This window comes from Eschrichtius robustus, chromosome 19 (assembly GCF_028021215.1).
Source record: "Eschrichtius robustus isolate mEscRob2 chromosome 19, mEscRob2.pri, whole genome shotgun sequence".
Lineage (NCBI taxonomy): Eukaryota > Metazoa > Chordata > Mammalia > Artiodactyla > Eschrichtiidae > Eschrichtius > Eschrichtius robustus.
In genome coordinates this window covers 2,375,332-2,390,439 of record NC_090842.1, presented here as the reverse complement: position 1 = coordinate 2,390,439, position 15,108 = coordinate 2,375,332, and the positions used below count along the sequence as shown (strand labels likewise).

Genomic DNA, 15,108 nt, shown 5'->3' with positions numbered 1-15,108 from the left:
GTAATATGTCTCTAAAAATTACTTGTTGTTCATGTGAAATTCAGATTGAACTGGGCGTCCTGTGTTTTATCTGACAGCCCTGTCGCCAACCCACAAGTGGGAGTGGCAGTAAGCTGCGGGTGAGAGGTCCCTGCAACAGCAGCCCACGCCCAGCTCGCACTGGCCACAGGGAGACCACTGTCCAGGCAGACGTGTCTGGCCTTAAAGGGCCAGCTTCCCGCAGGCCACCCACCCCAGGCAGGGGAGGGGCCGTCCAGGACCGAGAGGCTAGTCTGAGTTCCTTCTCACAGCCCCAGGTGCAAGCCCTGGGTCTCTGCCCCAGCGTGGGCAGCTGCAGCCTGAGGCAAGAAAAGCTGTAGGTTGGGGGGGGGGGGGGGGGTGGGAGGAGGGAAGAGGGTGGGGAGCCCCGCCCTGTGGAGTGTCATTTAATTTGCATAACTACCTATGGCAGGAGAAATTTAGACCCATCCCATGAGAGTCACACAGCCTATAAGTAGAGCAAGAATATGGGCCCAGTGCTGCTGCTTTTGTTTTATTATGGTGAAGTACGTAGATAACTGGACTTCCCTGGTGGCACAGTGGTTAAGAATCCGCCTGCCAACGCAGGGGACATGGGTTCGAGCCCTGGTCTGGGAGGATCCCACATGCCGCGGAGCAGCTAAGCCCGTGTACCACAACTACTGAGCCTGCGTGCCACAACTACTGAAGCCCGTGCGCCTAGAGCCCATGCTCCGCAACAAGAGAAGCCACCGCAATGAGAAGCCCGTGCACTGCAATGAAGAGTAGTCCTCGCTCGCCACAACTAGAGAAAGCCCGCGCGTAGCAACAAAGACCCAACGCAGACAAAAATAAAAATAAATAAATAAATTTATTTTTTTTAAAAAAGATACATAGATAACATAAAACTTGCCACTTGAACCATTTTTCGGTGCACAGTTCAGTGGCATTAGTCATACTCATAATGTCGTACAACCATCACCTCTATCTATTTTCAAGACTTTCCCGTCACTGCAGACAGAAACTCTGTACCTATTAAGCAATAATTCCCTGCTCCCCTCCCCCTGCCCCAGCCCCACCGTCTACTTTCAGTGTCTCTGAGTTTGACTCCCAGGTATCTCATATAAGTGAAATCAAATAGTGTGTGTCCTTTTGTGACTGGTTTATTTCACCTAGCAGAGTGTCCTCAAGGTTCATCCACGTTGTAGCAAATTGCGGAACTGCCGTCCTTTTGAAGGCTGAATAATGTTTCATTGTTTGGATGGACCACATTGTCTTTGGCTATTGTGAATAATGCTGCTGTGCACGTGGGTGTGCAATGTTGATTCTTTTGGAGATACCAGGCCTGCCAGTTTTCATGCCTTAAGGTGTCCTTGCTGAGTGGTCTTCCCAACTCTTCTTGGATGCCTCCAGCAATGGGGATCTCACTACCTCACTAGGCAGCCTCGTCAGTAGCCAATTTGTAGCCCGGATCTGTGTCCTTGTAGCTGCCCCTCATGGGCCCCATGCGCCCTGTTTGGAGCTGCTCACCCAGGATGTGTTTCTTCCTTCTTCTCTTCCACGCCCCTCCCTGTCTTCCCAGGTTGGGCCTTCTGCCCACATGGCCTGGGGAGCTCTGCAGGTCACTCCTGACTGCATCAGACTCTGACTCCTCCCTTCCCCCTCCCCGACCTCTAAGAGAGAGAGAACAAAATCCAACCGTGGGAAGCAGGAGGGAAGGGTCTATAAAAACACTATCAGTGGCAGGAATCATAAAAGCACCTGTGGTCTGATGGTCTGTCTGCCTCGATGTAAACCTCACTGAGTTGCCCCAAGACAGGGCAGACCGTGGCGGCTGCGTTGCCCTCCCGCCCTCAAGCTCACCCTCTCCTGTGTCTCCGCAGGGACCTACCAGGGCCAGTGGGTCGGCGGCATGCGTCAGGGCTACGGCGTGCGGCAGAGCGTCCCCTACGGCATGGCAGCGGTCATCCGCTCGCCCCTGAGGACCTCCATCAACTCCCTGCGCAGCGAGCACACCAACGGCGCCGCGCTGCACCCCGACGCCTGCCCCACTGTGGCCAGCAGCCCGGCCGTGTCCCGGGGGGGCTTCGTGCTCGTGGTGCACAGCGACTCCGAGATCCTCAAGAGCAAGAAGAAGGGGCTGTTCCGGCGCTCGCTGCTGAGCGGGCTGAAGCTGCGCAAGTCGGAGTCCAAGAGCAGCCTGGCCAGCCAGCGCAGCAAGCAGAGCTCCTTCCGCAGCGAGGCCGGCATGAGCACCGTCAGCTCCACGGCCAGCGACATCCACTCCACCATCAGCCTGGGTGAGGGCGAGGCCGAGCTGTCAGCCATCGAGGACGACACCGACGCCACCACCACCGAGACCTACGTGGGCGAGTGGAAGAGTGACAAGCGCTCGGGCTTCGGCGTGAGCCAGCGCTCGGACGGGCTCAAGTACGAGGGCGAGTGGGCTGGCAACCGGCGGCACGGCTACGGCTGCATGACCTTCCCCGACGGCACCAAGGAGGAGGGCAAGTACAAGCAGAACATCCTCGTGAGCGGCAAGCGCAAGAATCTCATCCCGCTGCGTGCCAGCAAGATCCGCGAGAAGGTGGACCGGGCCGTGGAGGCGGCCGAGCGGGCGGCCACCATCGCCAAGCAGAAGGCGGAGATCGCGGCCTCCAGGTAGGAGGGCAGGGGGCGGCGTGGGGAGGCGTGGGGTGGTTCTGCGTCACGGGGCCAGGTAGGAGGGCAGGGGGCGGCGTGGGGCGGCGTGGGGTGGTTCTGCGTCACGGGGCCTGGTTTGGTTGGTTGTGCTGCCCAGGTTGAGGCCTACACTGGTGTTTCTCAAACTATGCCCTGTGGAACCCTGGGGTTCCTCAGAGGTTCCCAGAGGTGGGGCAAGGAAATGGTTGATCTGAGGGGGTTCTGGGTCTTACAGCCTCCCCTCAAAGGGAGCAGACCTCCCTTCCTCTCTTTTATTTGTTGTATATGCTGGTGTTTAATGTAAAACATTGATGGATAAAGATGGTGGCCATTCTGCTTGGTAACATGCATAGGACAGCTGCGGGCTGAGGGAAAGATGTGCTGCCTCCACGGCCGCACTCCCAGGTGGGCATGGAGTGCCCAGTGCTGCAGGGACGTGGGAGCAGGGTGGAAGCTGTCCCGGCCACCCCAGCCGGAGGCCCAGATTCTCCATGGGCCCTGGGGTTGGCACCAGCTGGACAGACCGGCTGTGGGCACTGGCCCGGGGGCTCACTTGAGGCTTGGCGCGGTAGGCCGATAGCTGTCCTGAATGGGATGCAGGACTTACTGCGTTCAGGGTTCAGCGGGGCCACCAGGCCCTAAGCGGTGGGTCCAGAGCTGACCATTGGCGGGCTCCGTGTTGGATGTTGAGGTGTCTTTGGTGTTGGTCCAGGGGTGGGGGCTTCAGAGCTGGAAGAAGGGGCCCTGGGTCCCCCTGGGAAGCACAGAGGTAAGTGTGTGAGCCTGGGTCTGCCCCACTCGGCTGTGGGCAGCAGGAACCGCCAGCCACAGCTTGAAGGAAGCTGCCCTATTGCAAGCCAAGGCCCCAGGTGGCCACGCTCCTGGGTTCTAAGGAAACAGTTCCTGACTTGAGTTCATCGAGAGCTTCCCACCTCTCTTCACTTTCCTGGGTCAGGGTAAGGCCCTCGGGTCCGCCCTGAGAGTCGTGGGGCCTGGGACGGGGACCTGGGGTTGCTTTAAATGCCTTAGGCTGCCCGGGTAGGAGGTGTTCAGGAGGACAGACGCTGAGTCTTTCTGGATGATTCTGTATTCCCGGCCAGGGGCCGGCCTGGAGTCATTCCAGGGAGACACCCGGCTCAGTTACAGCTCAGGCCTTCCCAGCCTTGTCACTAATAAAACTTTAGCTCGTTTGGTTCTGGTTTCCAGTGACCTTTGATCCACACTGAAAGAACAGAAAAGGTGGCTGTGGTTTGCTGGCAGAATATCTGCGGCTCCCATCTGAGGTCTTGGAAACGAAACCCATTCCAAGAAGCTGAAGGGGAGACGGAATTACTACCTTGAATGTCGGGGTCCTGCACCGCTCTGTTCACCCCTTCCTACTCCCCCAGAAGTGGTCAGGCCCGCGATGAATAGGAGCAGCGTTTATGACTACTCATCTGGTATTTTAAGATCAAATTTGGTTCCATAGTTCCTTCTTCCGTTATCAATGTAACGCTTGCTCCGTGTGGAAAAGGCGGGGACCAGCAGCCTGAGGGCGGGTCTCACGCGTCACCCAGAGACTCCAGCTGGCATTTGGCGTATTTCCTTCCTTCCAGTAGTGCATCTGTTTGTTACCTTTGTGTCTGGTTGCCTCATTGACCTCAGTGGACCCAAGGCACTTGACAGGGCGGGGGGACAGTGTTGTCAGAAATTTAGGTGCTCGTGAGGCAGAAGCACAAGGATATCATGGACGGTATTCCCCGGAATTGACTTTAAAGTCCGACACCCAGGCGAATTTCTTGGGACTGGGGACATGGGACACATCTGTGGGAGGTGTTTTCTGACACCTCCCACAGAAACTGCGGGGGGCTGGTCTTCATGAGAGAGTCCGTGGAGGTGGCGGTGTGGGCGGAGCTCAGCGCCAGCTCCCTAAGGAGCCCCACCTGGGCCAGGCTTCCCATCTCTCACCTGTGAGATGAGAGTGACGGCTGCCCGCCTGCCGCAGAGGCCTGGGAGCTTCCCTGACAGCGGCTCCGTGTGCTGGGTGCTGGCTCGCTGAGACGTCCAGCCTGGGGCCGTCACTGCTGCGCAGCCCGGGGCAGGTGCTCACTCTCTCTGGGCCAGGTTCCCTGTGGAAGGATGGGATGGAGCGACGTGCAGTGCCCTCAGCGTGTGTGGGGCCTGGCGTGCGCCACCGTCACCCTCCCGGGCGGCCCCTGAGCTGGGCCGGCCCCTCCCCTCCCGCCCCTGGCCTTGTGGGGAGGTGGGTGTGAATGCACACCCATGGCGTGATCTCAGCCTTGCGGCTTCGTGGTGCCCGGGGTCAGCCCTCGGAGGTGGGAGGGGACAGTGTCCTCGGTCACCACGGCAGGGATGAGGACAAGCCTCCACTCCAGGCTGTGGTGGGAGCTGCACTTCCTGTGTTTTCTCGATGAGCTTAGACTTGAGAAGAAGAGAAGAAGAAAGGAGGAGGAGGACCAGAGGGGGCTGTCCTGGAGAGTGAAGCCAGTGGATGCAGGCGGGTCAGTGCTCCGGGAGCCCCGAGGCCCACCCTCCACCGCAGTGTGAAAGTGGCCATGGCAGCCGCCTGGGGCTGTGGAGCGGCTGGCCCCGGGCGAGCTGCGGTCACTGTCACAGCCAGGTTCTGGCCAGGCACGGGGAGCTGCATCCTCGGGCCCCAGCCGCGCTCGGTCGCTAAGCCGAGTCAGTGAGAGACGGTTTGGTGTGTCCTCGTCATGATGCCTGGGACCCTCCCTGGAGGACGGCTGCTGTGAGGACAGGGACACAGGCTTTCCTGGGAAACGGGGGTGGCACGGAGCTTGGGGTCTGAGAGGGGGACCCGATACCTCCGTTTCAGGGCGGACCGCACCCGTAGCTTCTAAGGGCCGGGGCCTGGCCCCGCCACCGAGATGGGGAGCCGGGGCTGCATCCTGGTTCCCAGCATCCCTGCCCCCAGTGTGCGCTGGGATCACCTGGGGGCAGACGCACAGGCAGCCCCCCCCAGAGATGCTGAGCTCCTTGCTGGGGATGCCACCTGGGCTTCAGAGCCCTTTGAAAGCTCTCCAGGTGATTCTCAGGTGCCCTCGGCCCCCTCAGGAGGTGTGTAAAATGCAGATGGCCGGACCCCACCCCCAGAGCTGCTGCCTCAGCAGATCTGGGCGGGGCCTGAGAACCTGCATTCCTGAGGAGCCCCCGGGATGCTGGTCGGGCAGGCCTGCCACTCTTGTATCTCCCAGGAGGCCCCAGGGAAGAGGAGACGCGTGCAGACATGCCTGTGAGCAAAGGCGGGAGGTGGAGGAGGGTCCTGCCCCGTCAGGGGCAAAAGCGGGAGCCGGGCCGGAGGGGAAGGTGTGCCAGGTGGGTCGGTCTGGGCGAGGCAGACGGCCTCAGAGCCCCTGCTCTGCCCCAGCTGTGACTTCCTCTCAGCATCGTGTCTGCGCAGGAGCTGGTTTTGAATGAATGAGTGAATAACTGCTTAGGCCCCACCCCCTCTCGTTGTCAGGGGCCCCGGCCACCTCCTTTGGTTCTGGGTCCTGGAGGCATGGCCGTGGCCACCGCGGGGCAGGGGACGACCAGGCCAGGCTCCCGAGAGGGCTGAGGGTCCCTTCTTGCTTCTTGGTGCCCGCAGATACTCCAGGGTGCGAGGCACACCCCGCCGGGGTCCAGCAAGGCAGCGTCTCCTGGCAAAGTTCACGGGAGAGAACTGCGAGTTCCTGTGGGTTTAGTGTGTCTCGGGGCCGGGCCCGACCTCCCGCAAGCATGGGCCAGTCCTGAGCCGGGCGCGCTGTCGCGCCTCGTGGGTCACCTGGCTGCACGGAGGGGAGGAGAGGCAAACCCCCCACCCCAGGGTCCTGCGTCGTGGGGATTATGTGACAACTCGCTGCCCCAGCTGGACACCCTGCAGGTACCAGGTTTGCGCCCGAACGTGCCCTTTCAGGGGGGCAGGGGCTGGATGGTGGAACAGATGCTCGTGTCCGCCCCCCGCCCCCCCGCCTCTTGGCCTGGTGCCCTCTGGCGCTACACCCGCAGCCTGGAGCTGGGAGCCAACTCTGCTTCCCGGGAGTGACCTCTGTGCTTGGGGCTGAGTGGGGAGCAGGTGCGGGCAGGGCGGCCGCGCTGCTCCAGGATCTCTTGCTCCCCGAGGGGCGGGCAGCCCTGGACGGGCCGGGGTACGGGGGCAGGAGGTGGGGGCAGCGGGGCACCCGCTTCTGCGCGTTGAGGCTGCTGGGCGGTCGGGGCGGTCGACGGCGTCGTGGCCCCAGGCCCGCGTGCGGCCGTCAGCTGACGCCCCTGTCTTGTGATGCTTTGCTGAGTGACCAGAACGGCGGCGGGTGGAGCTGGGAGGGACCTTGAGCAGGCGTTTAGGTGTGGAAGATGACAGTTGTTGGCACGTGCGCAGCCATTCCTCTCTGCCGCACCCGCGGCGGACGTGGCTAATTGACGGCTGCGCTCAGAATCCTCACGCCAGGCAGTCCAGCCCTTCTGAAGGTCGGAGGTCATCCCTGCCAGCACGGTGGGAGAGGGGACCCCGCGGGCCGCGCGCCTGAGAGCCGGGCCCCCGTGCCAGCAAGGCAGCGCCCGGGTCCCAGAGCCAGGCCGTGGCCCAGGCGGGACCAGAACTCACATCTCGGGCGCTGCCTACCTCCCTGTTCCTGTTCTCGGCCCCTTAGACCTGCGCTGGATTCTGGGGACCCTAACTGTGAATGGGGGGTGCTGGCTGGCTTCCTTAAAGTGCTCTCCAGATACAGCCCCGCCCCTGGGACAGGCAGGGCTTGGCGTGTGAAACCTCGGGTGAGGCCTACTCGGGGAAGGGCTTCCAAATCCCCAGTCGCTTTTTTGGTTTTGTTTTTTTCCCCAATTATTCCACATAAATGTATTGAATGTCAGGAACTACCTGAAGCATTAAATACAAAGATAAGTAAGACATGGTTCCAGCCATTTAGGGAACTTACAGTCTACAAGTTTAACATTTATATTAGCAAATATTCTGCTGACTTCAGGAAGGTCTTGTCTTGGTTTTTAAAAAAAAGAAAGAAAAAGGATGTCATTCTTTTTCTTATTGTAATGTTGCTCTGCGCAGTCGCTTTTCTTATGCCCGGCCCTGAGTTGGCATCTGTCTGGGCCTCAGGGCGACCTGTTTGCTTTAAGCTTTTCTGCTGTGGCTTCTCTGCTCCTGTGAATGATGGATCTACACCAGGCTGTCCCCAGAGCCCTGGGTGCAGGGGGACAGCGCACAAGACCCCCTGTGGGGTCTCCCAGACCGGGAGGGTGGATTATTGCCCAGAGCTTGCCTGGGGCTCTCTAACTGGGGCATCTTTCCATCTTAAAGGAAACAAAATATTGGAGGATCTGAAAGTGGGGGGGGCAGGGGGGTAGTGGTGTATTATTGTTTTAAAATATGTACCTATCATTCCTTGTTAAAACGTTGAGTCATATATCCCTGTAAAAAATGTTAATGCGACAAGGCAGACCGGTATCAAGTAACCGTGTCCCACAGTGGGCTGTCCATCTCCTTAGAGGGAATCACGGTTTTTTCAACACGTGTACAGGTAAGTGTGTCACACCTACATGATTACCAGTTACAGTGATGGAATTGTACTCGACTTGTTTTTATAGCTTGTTCCCCTCACTTTTCCCCTCACTTTTATCCGGGACTGCTTTCCGTGTCGGGTATGTTTCCTTAGCAGCTGCGTCATATTCCATGGTGTGGATGCACCACAGCGGTCCAACTTATTCTGCTAACAAATATTTCGGATGCGTCCCATCTCTCAGCCTTACAAACAAGGCTGCAAAGCCTGTCCCTGCCCTCCGCGCCCCACCCCGCCCCGTGCTGCTGGCAGGGGTCTTTCTCACCACGATGCCCCAGAGCAGGCATGGCCGAGTGACATGTGCATTTAAAGATTGTAGAAGCTGCTGCCACGTTGCCTGGCAAAAGGCTGCACCAGTTTACCTTGGCTGGGAGGGAGGGCTCCAGGAGGAGGAGGTGGGGTGGCCTTGAGTGACTGCTGTGTCATCGAGGGCTTTCTCCCTGCAGTAGGCCGATAACAGCCCCCCAAAGCATCCACATCCTGATAATCCCTGGAACCTGTGGATGTGTGACCTTCTGTGGCAAAGGGGACTTGGCAGATATTATATTAGGATCTTGAGATGAAGAGATTCTGCAAGATTATCTGGGTGGGGGGCCCAGTATTGTCACAGGGGTTCTTAGTAGCGGGTGGCAGGAGGTCAGAGTCAGGGCTGTGATGATGGAAGTGGAGGTTGGGGTGATGTGGCCACGAGCCAAGGGGTGCAGGCGCCTCCAGACTCTGGAAGAGGCCAGGAAACATCTCCTCTGGAGCCTCCAGAGGGAACCAGCCCTGCGACACCTTGATTTCGGCCCATAAGACAGGCTCGTATTGGACTTCTGACCCCCAGATCTATGAGATAATAAATGCATGGTGTTCTCAGCCACTGCGTATGTGGTGAATTGCCACAGCTCCGGAGGAAACCCATAGGCTCCCGGCTGTAGCCGAGGGTGGGGTAGATCCCCGGTGTCCCCCTTCTAGAGCGGGCATGCCTGTCCCCTTCTCGCTCCCACCAGGCAGCCTGCTCTGCAGCCGCGCTTCCAGGTCCTGCAGATCTGGGCTCTCTGCGGCTTCCTGCCTCCGGGGGAGGGCCGGCCATGTGCCAGGAGAGGCCTTCTGGTGGGCGACAGCCATCTGTTCCGGCTCTGCCCTCCCAACATTTAAAAAAAAAAAAAAAGGAACAGGAGAGACTGGGGGAGTGGGGTGCTAGGTCCTGAGAAATGCCTGCGTTGGGGACCAGCCCGAGGGCTCCCTGGGGGTGAGAGCCTGCTGCCTCTGGGGCCACGTGTGCCCCAAACTCGGGCTCCATCCCAGAGATCCGGGAACCCTTGGCCTTGGGCCTGTGTCTCGCGTCTGTAAGGTGCTTCCCGGGGCCTGGCAGGTGTCGGCTTGGGGTGCCAGCTTCTGCCCACACCTCTGTCACCTCCGGTCTGCACGCGTGGGCCTGGGGATTCAGGCTGTCAGATGGGATTAGGATCGTTGCCCGCTTTGCTCTGTGCCACTTGCCAGACAGAACGCACGGAGCCTCTCACTCACCTGCAGGCAGCTTTCCCACCTGGCATCAGAAGGGCACCTGGGGTGACATGCCCTGGCCCTGGCCCGGGGTTCTGGGGCTGTTGAACCTACCTTCCACTGAACTCACCCCTTCACAAGAGAAGCTGTTGTCTCTCACATGGCCCTGGAGAAAGGGGTTCCCAAATGGTCTTGGTGAGCTGTCCCCAGGCTTGGTGACAGCAGGGATTTTTTCCTCTAAATCTAAACCCAAACCCTCCTGTTACAGCCGGAGCCTCTTTCTTTCCCATCTTTGAGGGAAATGGTAAATGATTCCACTGTTAGTAGTGCTGTGGCCTCAGGCAAGGTGCATAAACTCCCTGGGCCTTCACTTTCAACTCTGTAAAATGGGTTGAAGAGAGCGTGTGCCTGGCAGGGTGATTGTGAAGAGTGACACATCACCAGGAAAGACGGGACACCAGGCTGCCTTTGTTAGAGCAGGCGGGGGTGGGGGATATAGGGAAGACTCCCCTGCCCTTGACTCCTGGACAGCCGTGGAGCCTCAGTTTCCCCACCTGAGTGAAGGGGCTCCCTAGGTGCAGGGACTGCCATATCCACACTGGTCAGATCTGAGGAGTTTAATTTGAGGGTTTTTTTTTTTTTTTTTTTTTTTTTTTTGGCTGCGTCGGGTCTTAGTTGCGGCACGCGGGATCTTCATTGAGGCACGCGGGATCTTTCTTTGCAGCGTATGCGCTTCTCTCTAGTTGTGGTGTGCGGGTTTCCTCTTGTTGCGGTGCGTGGGCTCCAGGGCGCGTGAGCTCTGTAGTTGTGGCGTGCGGGCTCCGGAACGCATGGGCTCTGTAGCTGGCGGCACGTGGGCTCTAGTTGTCCCGTGGCATGTGAGGTCTTAGTTCCCTGACCAGGGATTGAACCTGCGTCCCCTGCATTGGAAGGCGGATTCTTTACCACTGGACCACCAGGGAAACCCCTAATTTGAGTTTAAACTGAGGCGTTTCATCAGATGGAAGTTCAGTCCAGCCTGTGGTAGGTTACCTGTTTGTTCCGCATTCCCCATGCCCTTGGCCATGTGACTGTGGTCCCTTCCCACTGGAGGCTCGGCCCCGGGCTTTGTTTGGCCCCTGGGACCGGCCTGGAGTGACGGAGGGCCCGTGGGACCGGCCTGGAGTGACGGAGGGCCCGTGGGACCGGCCTGGAGTGACGGAGGGCCCATCCCAGGCTGAGGCCCTGGGACGCTCGGTGTGTTTCTGCTCACCTCCCTTGTACTTCTGCCATCGCCATGACAACACACCCTGGGAGCCCCCATCCCTGGGGGTGAGGGACACTTGGGAAGACCTGATGCACGAGCAAGAATAAGTGATTATTTTAAGCCACCTACTTTGGGGGGGCGAGGTTGTTAAACAGCGTTGTTTGGCATCACTGACTGCCACAGCCTTCAGTGGGTGGTTCTGGAGGGAAGAAAGGAGTGTCTTCACTGGGCTTATCTGCACACACCATGGGCTCTGGGCCACACTGGACCATTGGTCCTTTTTGGAAACACTCCTGGTCCTTTATATGAGTGTCCTGGGGCTGCCGTATCAAAGTGCCTCAAACTGGGTGGCTTAAAACCACAGAAATGTTCTCTCACACTCCTGGAGCCAGAAGTCCAAAGTCAGGGTGTTGCAGGGTTGCAGGCCCTCTGGAGGCTCTAGGGGAGGGCCCTTCCTGCCTCTTCCAGCTCCTGGGGGCTCCAGGTGTCCTTGGCTGGTGTCCGCATCCCTCCAATCCCTGCCTCTGTGTCTGTCCTCCCTTCTTAGAAGGACACGTCATTGGATTTAGGGACACCTTCATCCAGTGTGACCCTATCCTAATTACATCTACCAAGACCCCATTGCAGATAAGGTTGCACTCTGAGGTTCCAAGTGGATCTGAACCTGGGGGTCTGCGCTCTGCACAGCTGCACCACGGCCGCTGCTCCCGTGGTCATGGATGCCTTTCTTCCTGCTTCTTCACCTCGACTCCTGTAAATCACACCTCCTGCCTCTGGAGTCAGGCCTGCCCTCCAGAGGGCTTGGAGCAGAACTTACTACTCTCCCGGGTAGCCCCTCCCCCACCCCCAGTAGTTGTGTCTTTGGGTCTCAGGGTCTTACGTGCTCGTGGGTCGTGCCCCAAGCTCAGAGGCGCTGCTTTTGCTTTCCCAACTTTTTCTAACCATGAACGTCTTCCGTGAGAGGCTACCTTATCCTCATCTAAGACACGTGTGTGTGTGTGTGTGTGTGTGTGTGTGTGTGTGTATGTGGACTTTGCAGATGGTTTGGCGGGATGGAAGGGGGTTTCTTTGGTCCCTGCTTGCTGACCAGGCTGTTGGCACAGTGCCCAGCCTCTGCTCCAGCAGGAGCTTCAGGCTTTGTCTGCTGTCAGCTTCCCCCACCCCCGCCGCCACCCCAGACTCTGCCCTGGCCTCCCTTTGCCTCTCCCAAGACCCATTAATGGGCTCTGCCAGGTGGGGGGTCATCTTCTCCCAGCCCGTCTGGTACCCGGAGAAGTCATACCACGTGAGCATGGAAGTTACGGAGTTGATCGTAACAGCAGTGAGTCAGGAGGGAGAAACGGAGGGAGGAACGGAACAGGATCGGAAATGGGAACATCTCATGCGTAAGCACCTCTCTGAACTTAGTTTCCATTGTTAAAAAGACCTATATATTATGCATAATGGAGCCCCTAAATGTATATTTTTAGGGGATTTTGAAGAGTCATCTTGACCACCTGAGGTTTTCTCCAAACCTAAAGTCTGTGTAAAATGCGACTTGGCTCTGTTAATCAGGACTCTGCTGCAAGCTATAGAATCATAGCTCAAATTAGCTCAAGCAGAAAGGGACTGTAGGGGGCTTCCCTGGTGGCGCAGTGGTGAAGAATCCACCTGCCAATGCAGTGGACACGGGTTCGAACCCTGGTCTGGAAAGATTCCACGTGCCGTGGAGCAACTAAGCCCGTGCGCCACAACTACTGAGCCTGTACTCTAGAGCCCGCGGGCCACAACTACTGAGCCCGTGCGCCACAACTACTGAAACCCACGTGCCTAGAGCCCATGCTCCACACAAGAGAAGCCACTGCAGTGAGAAGCCCACACACCGCAACAAAGAGTAGCCCCCGCTCGCCACAACTAGAGGAAGCCCACGTGCAGCAACAAAGACCCAACGCAGCCATAAATAAATAAATAAATAAATAAAATTTGTATTAAAAAAAAAAAAGAAAGGGACTCTATTGGCTCCCATTTCCTGGGTTGGCTTCAGGCACAGGTGGATCCAGGAGTTCAGATAATGTCAGGGCTCTGTCTTTCATTCCCTCTCTTGGTTCTGCTTTCCTCTGTGTGATAATTTCATTCTCCAGCAGGTTTTCTGCATGTGGTGGGAAAGGCCACCAGGTGTGCGTTCACATAACCCTTAGAGTTCTCGATCCCGGAGGGAAAGAGAGACTGTTTTCTCCCAGGGTCCATATAGTGATGATCTGGAAAGGCTCGGATTGGCTCTGCTGGAGTCACCTGCCTACTTACTACCCATGAGGGATGGAATTTCCTGATTGGCCAGGCTGGGTCATGTGCCCACCTCAAATGTGAGGACGGTGGTCAGAGGATGGACATCCTGATACCCCACCAGGACGTGCAGTGGGGGAGGGATGGTCCCTAATGGGGGGCGCTGGGCAAATCATCCAGCTTCAGCAGGGAGCAGTACCGGTTCATGTTCTCATGTCCATGTGGAAAGCAGCAGTGCCTCAACCACTCTTCTTTCTACGGAGACATATTCACATACCATAAAAATCCCCCTTTTAAGGTGCACAACTCAGTGGTTTCCAGTGTGTTCAGAGTTGTACAACCGTCACTGCTGCTTTCAGAACGTTTCCATCACCCCAAAGGAAACCTGCACCCCTGTGCCAGCCTCCCCCAGCCCCTGGCAGCCACAAATCTACAATCTGTCTGTGGATTGCCTATTCTGGACACTTCATATAAGTGGAATCATACGATATGTGGAATACGTGGTCTTCCATTTCTGGCTTCTTCATTCAGTGCAGTGTTGTCAAGGTTCATCCCTGTTGTCGTCTGTGTCTGAGCTTCATTCTTTCTACGGCTGAGTAATAGTCATGGTACAGATGGACCCCATTTTGTCGATCCACTCACATGTTGATGGACATTTGGGTTGTTTCTACTTTTGTCTATTATGAATAGTGCTGCTGTGAACGTTTGTGCACAAATTTTGGGGTGGAGGTATGTTTTCAGTTCTCGTGGGTGGATACCTGGGAGAGGAGTTGCTGGGTCGTATGGCGATTCTCGGTCTAGCTTTCTGAGGAGCTGCCCCACTGCTGCGCGCGGTCTGCCCCTTTTACATTCCCGTCAGCACCGCACGAGGGGTCCCACGTCTCCGCATCCTCGCTGACACTCGTTACCGTGCGTCCCTGATGCTGGCCGTGACGCTGGGTGTGGAGCGGACCTCCTCGTGGTTCGGATCGCATTTCAAGCATCTTTCCCTCCGCTTGTCGGCCATCTGTGCATCTTCCCGGGAGAGCTGTCAGCAGCTTGGATTTTTAATAAATATTTGTGTCGTCTTCCCTGTGGGCTGTGTTTGTTAGCTGGAGGCACCCGCCCCGTGGGGCTGAGCTGCCCTGTGCCCTGGCGGGGCCTCTGCAGGGCGGTGCTCGGGAGAGCTCTGGGTTGGGTTCGGCCGGCACTGAGGGAGGGACCCCTTCCCCAGCAGGCTGCTCTGCACTGACCCGCCCGACCCGGAGCCCTCGGCCGGCAGTGCTGTCCTGGGGGAGCAGCGGGGCCACCCTGGGGACAGACCTGACTCTTCTGCAGTTGTCACCAGGGACACCAGGTCCCTCCTGCCCCGAGGCCCTGGTGAGCTCATCTTCTAGAGGAAGCAGGGCCCTATCCCCACCCCTGCCCAGCTTGGGTCCCTCGGGGACGAGACTGAAGCTGCTCAAGACCCTGCCCCCTCCCTGAACCTCAGGTGCCGCCGAGCTCCTGGGACCTCGCAGGAGCATCAGGGACGCTGGAGGGTGTTTGTCGCTTGGCCTCTTTGGCTCCCACACCCTCTCCCTTGAGCCCCCATCCCTGCCCTGGGCTCCTGGGATGGGGAGGCAGTAGAGCCCTAGCTCTGCGTCTCAGGCCTCAGTGCCACACCCCAACCCCAGGGACTGGTGAGAGGCCACGTGTATGGAAAGTGTTGCACAGTACCTATTGTGGGGGGCTTGCGCTGGGGTGAACGGTGCCCCCCCCCAGAATCCATGTCCACCCAGAACCTCAGATGTGAGCTTGTCTGGAAATAGGGTCTTTGCAGGTGTAGTTTAAGATAAGGTCACACTGGATAAGGGTGGGCCCTAAATCCAATGGCACGTGTCCTTA

The 15,108-nt window shown here is 58.1% G+C and overlaps 1 protein-coding gene across 1 annotated transcript in view; it reads left to right on the top strand.

The window, feature by feature from the left end:
- The window catches only part of JPH3 (junctophilin 3), an 80,547-nt gene that overhangs the window by 31,241 nt on the left and 34,198 nt on the right, over nt 1-15,108 (top strand). The window contains exon 2 of the mRNA XM_068528148.1: nt 1,881-2,658. Coding sequence (XP_068384249.1) covers nt 1,881-2,658 — 778 coding nt within the window. The remainder of the gene's footprint in view (nt 1-1,880; nt 2,659-15,108) is intronic.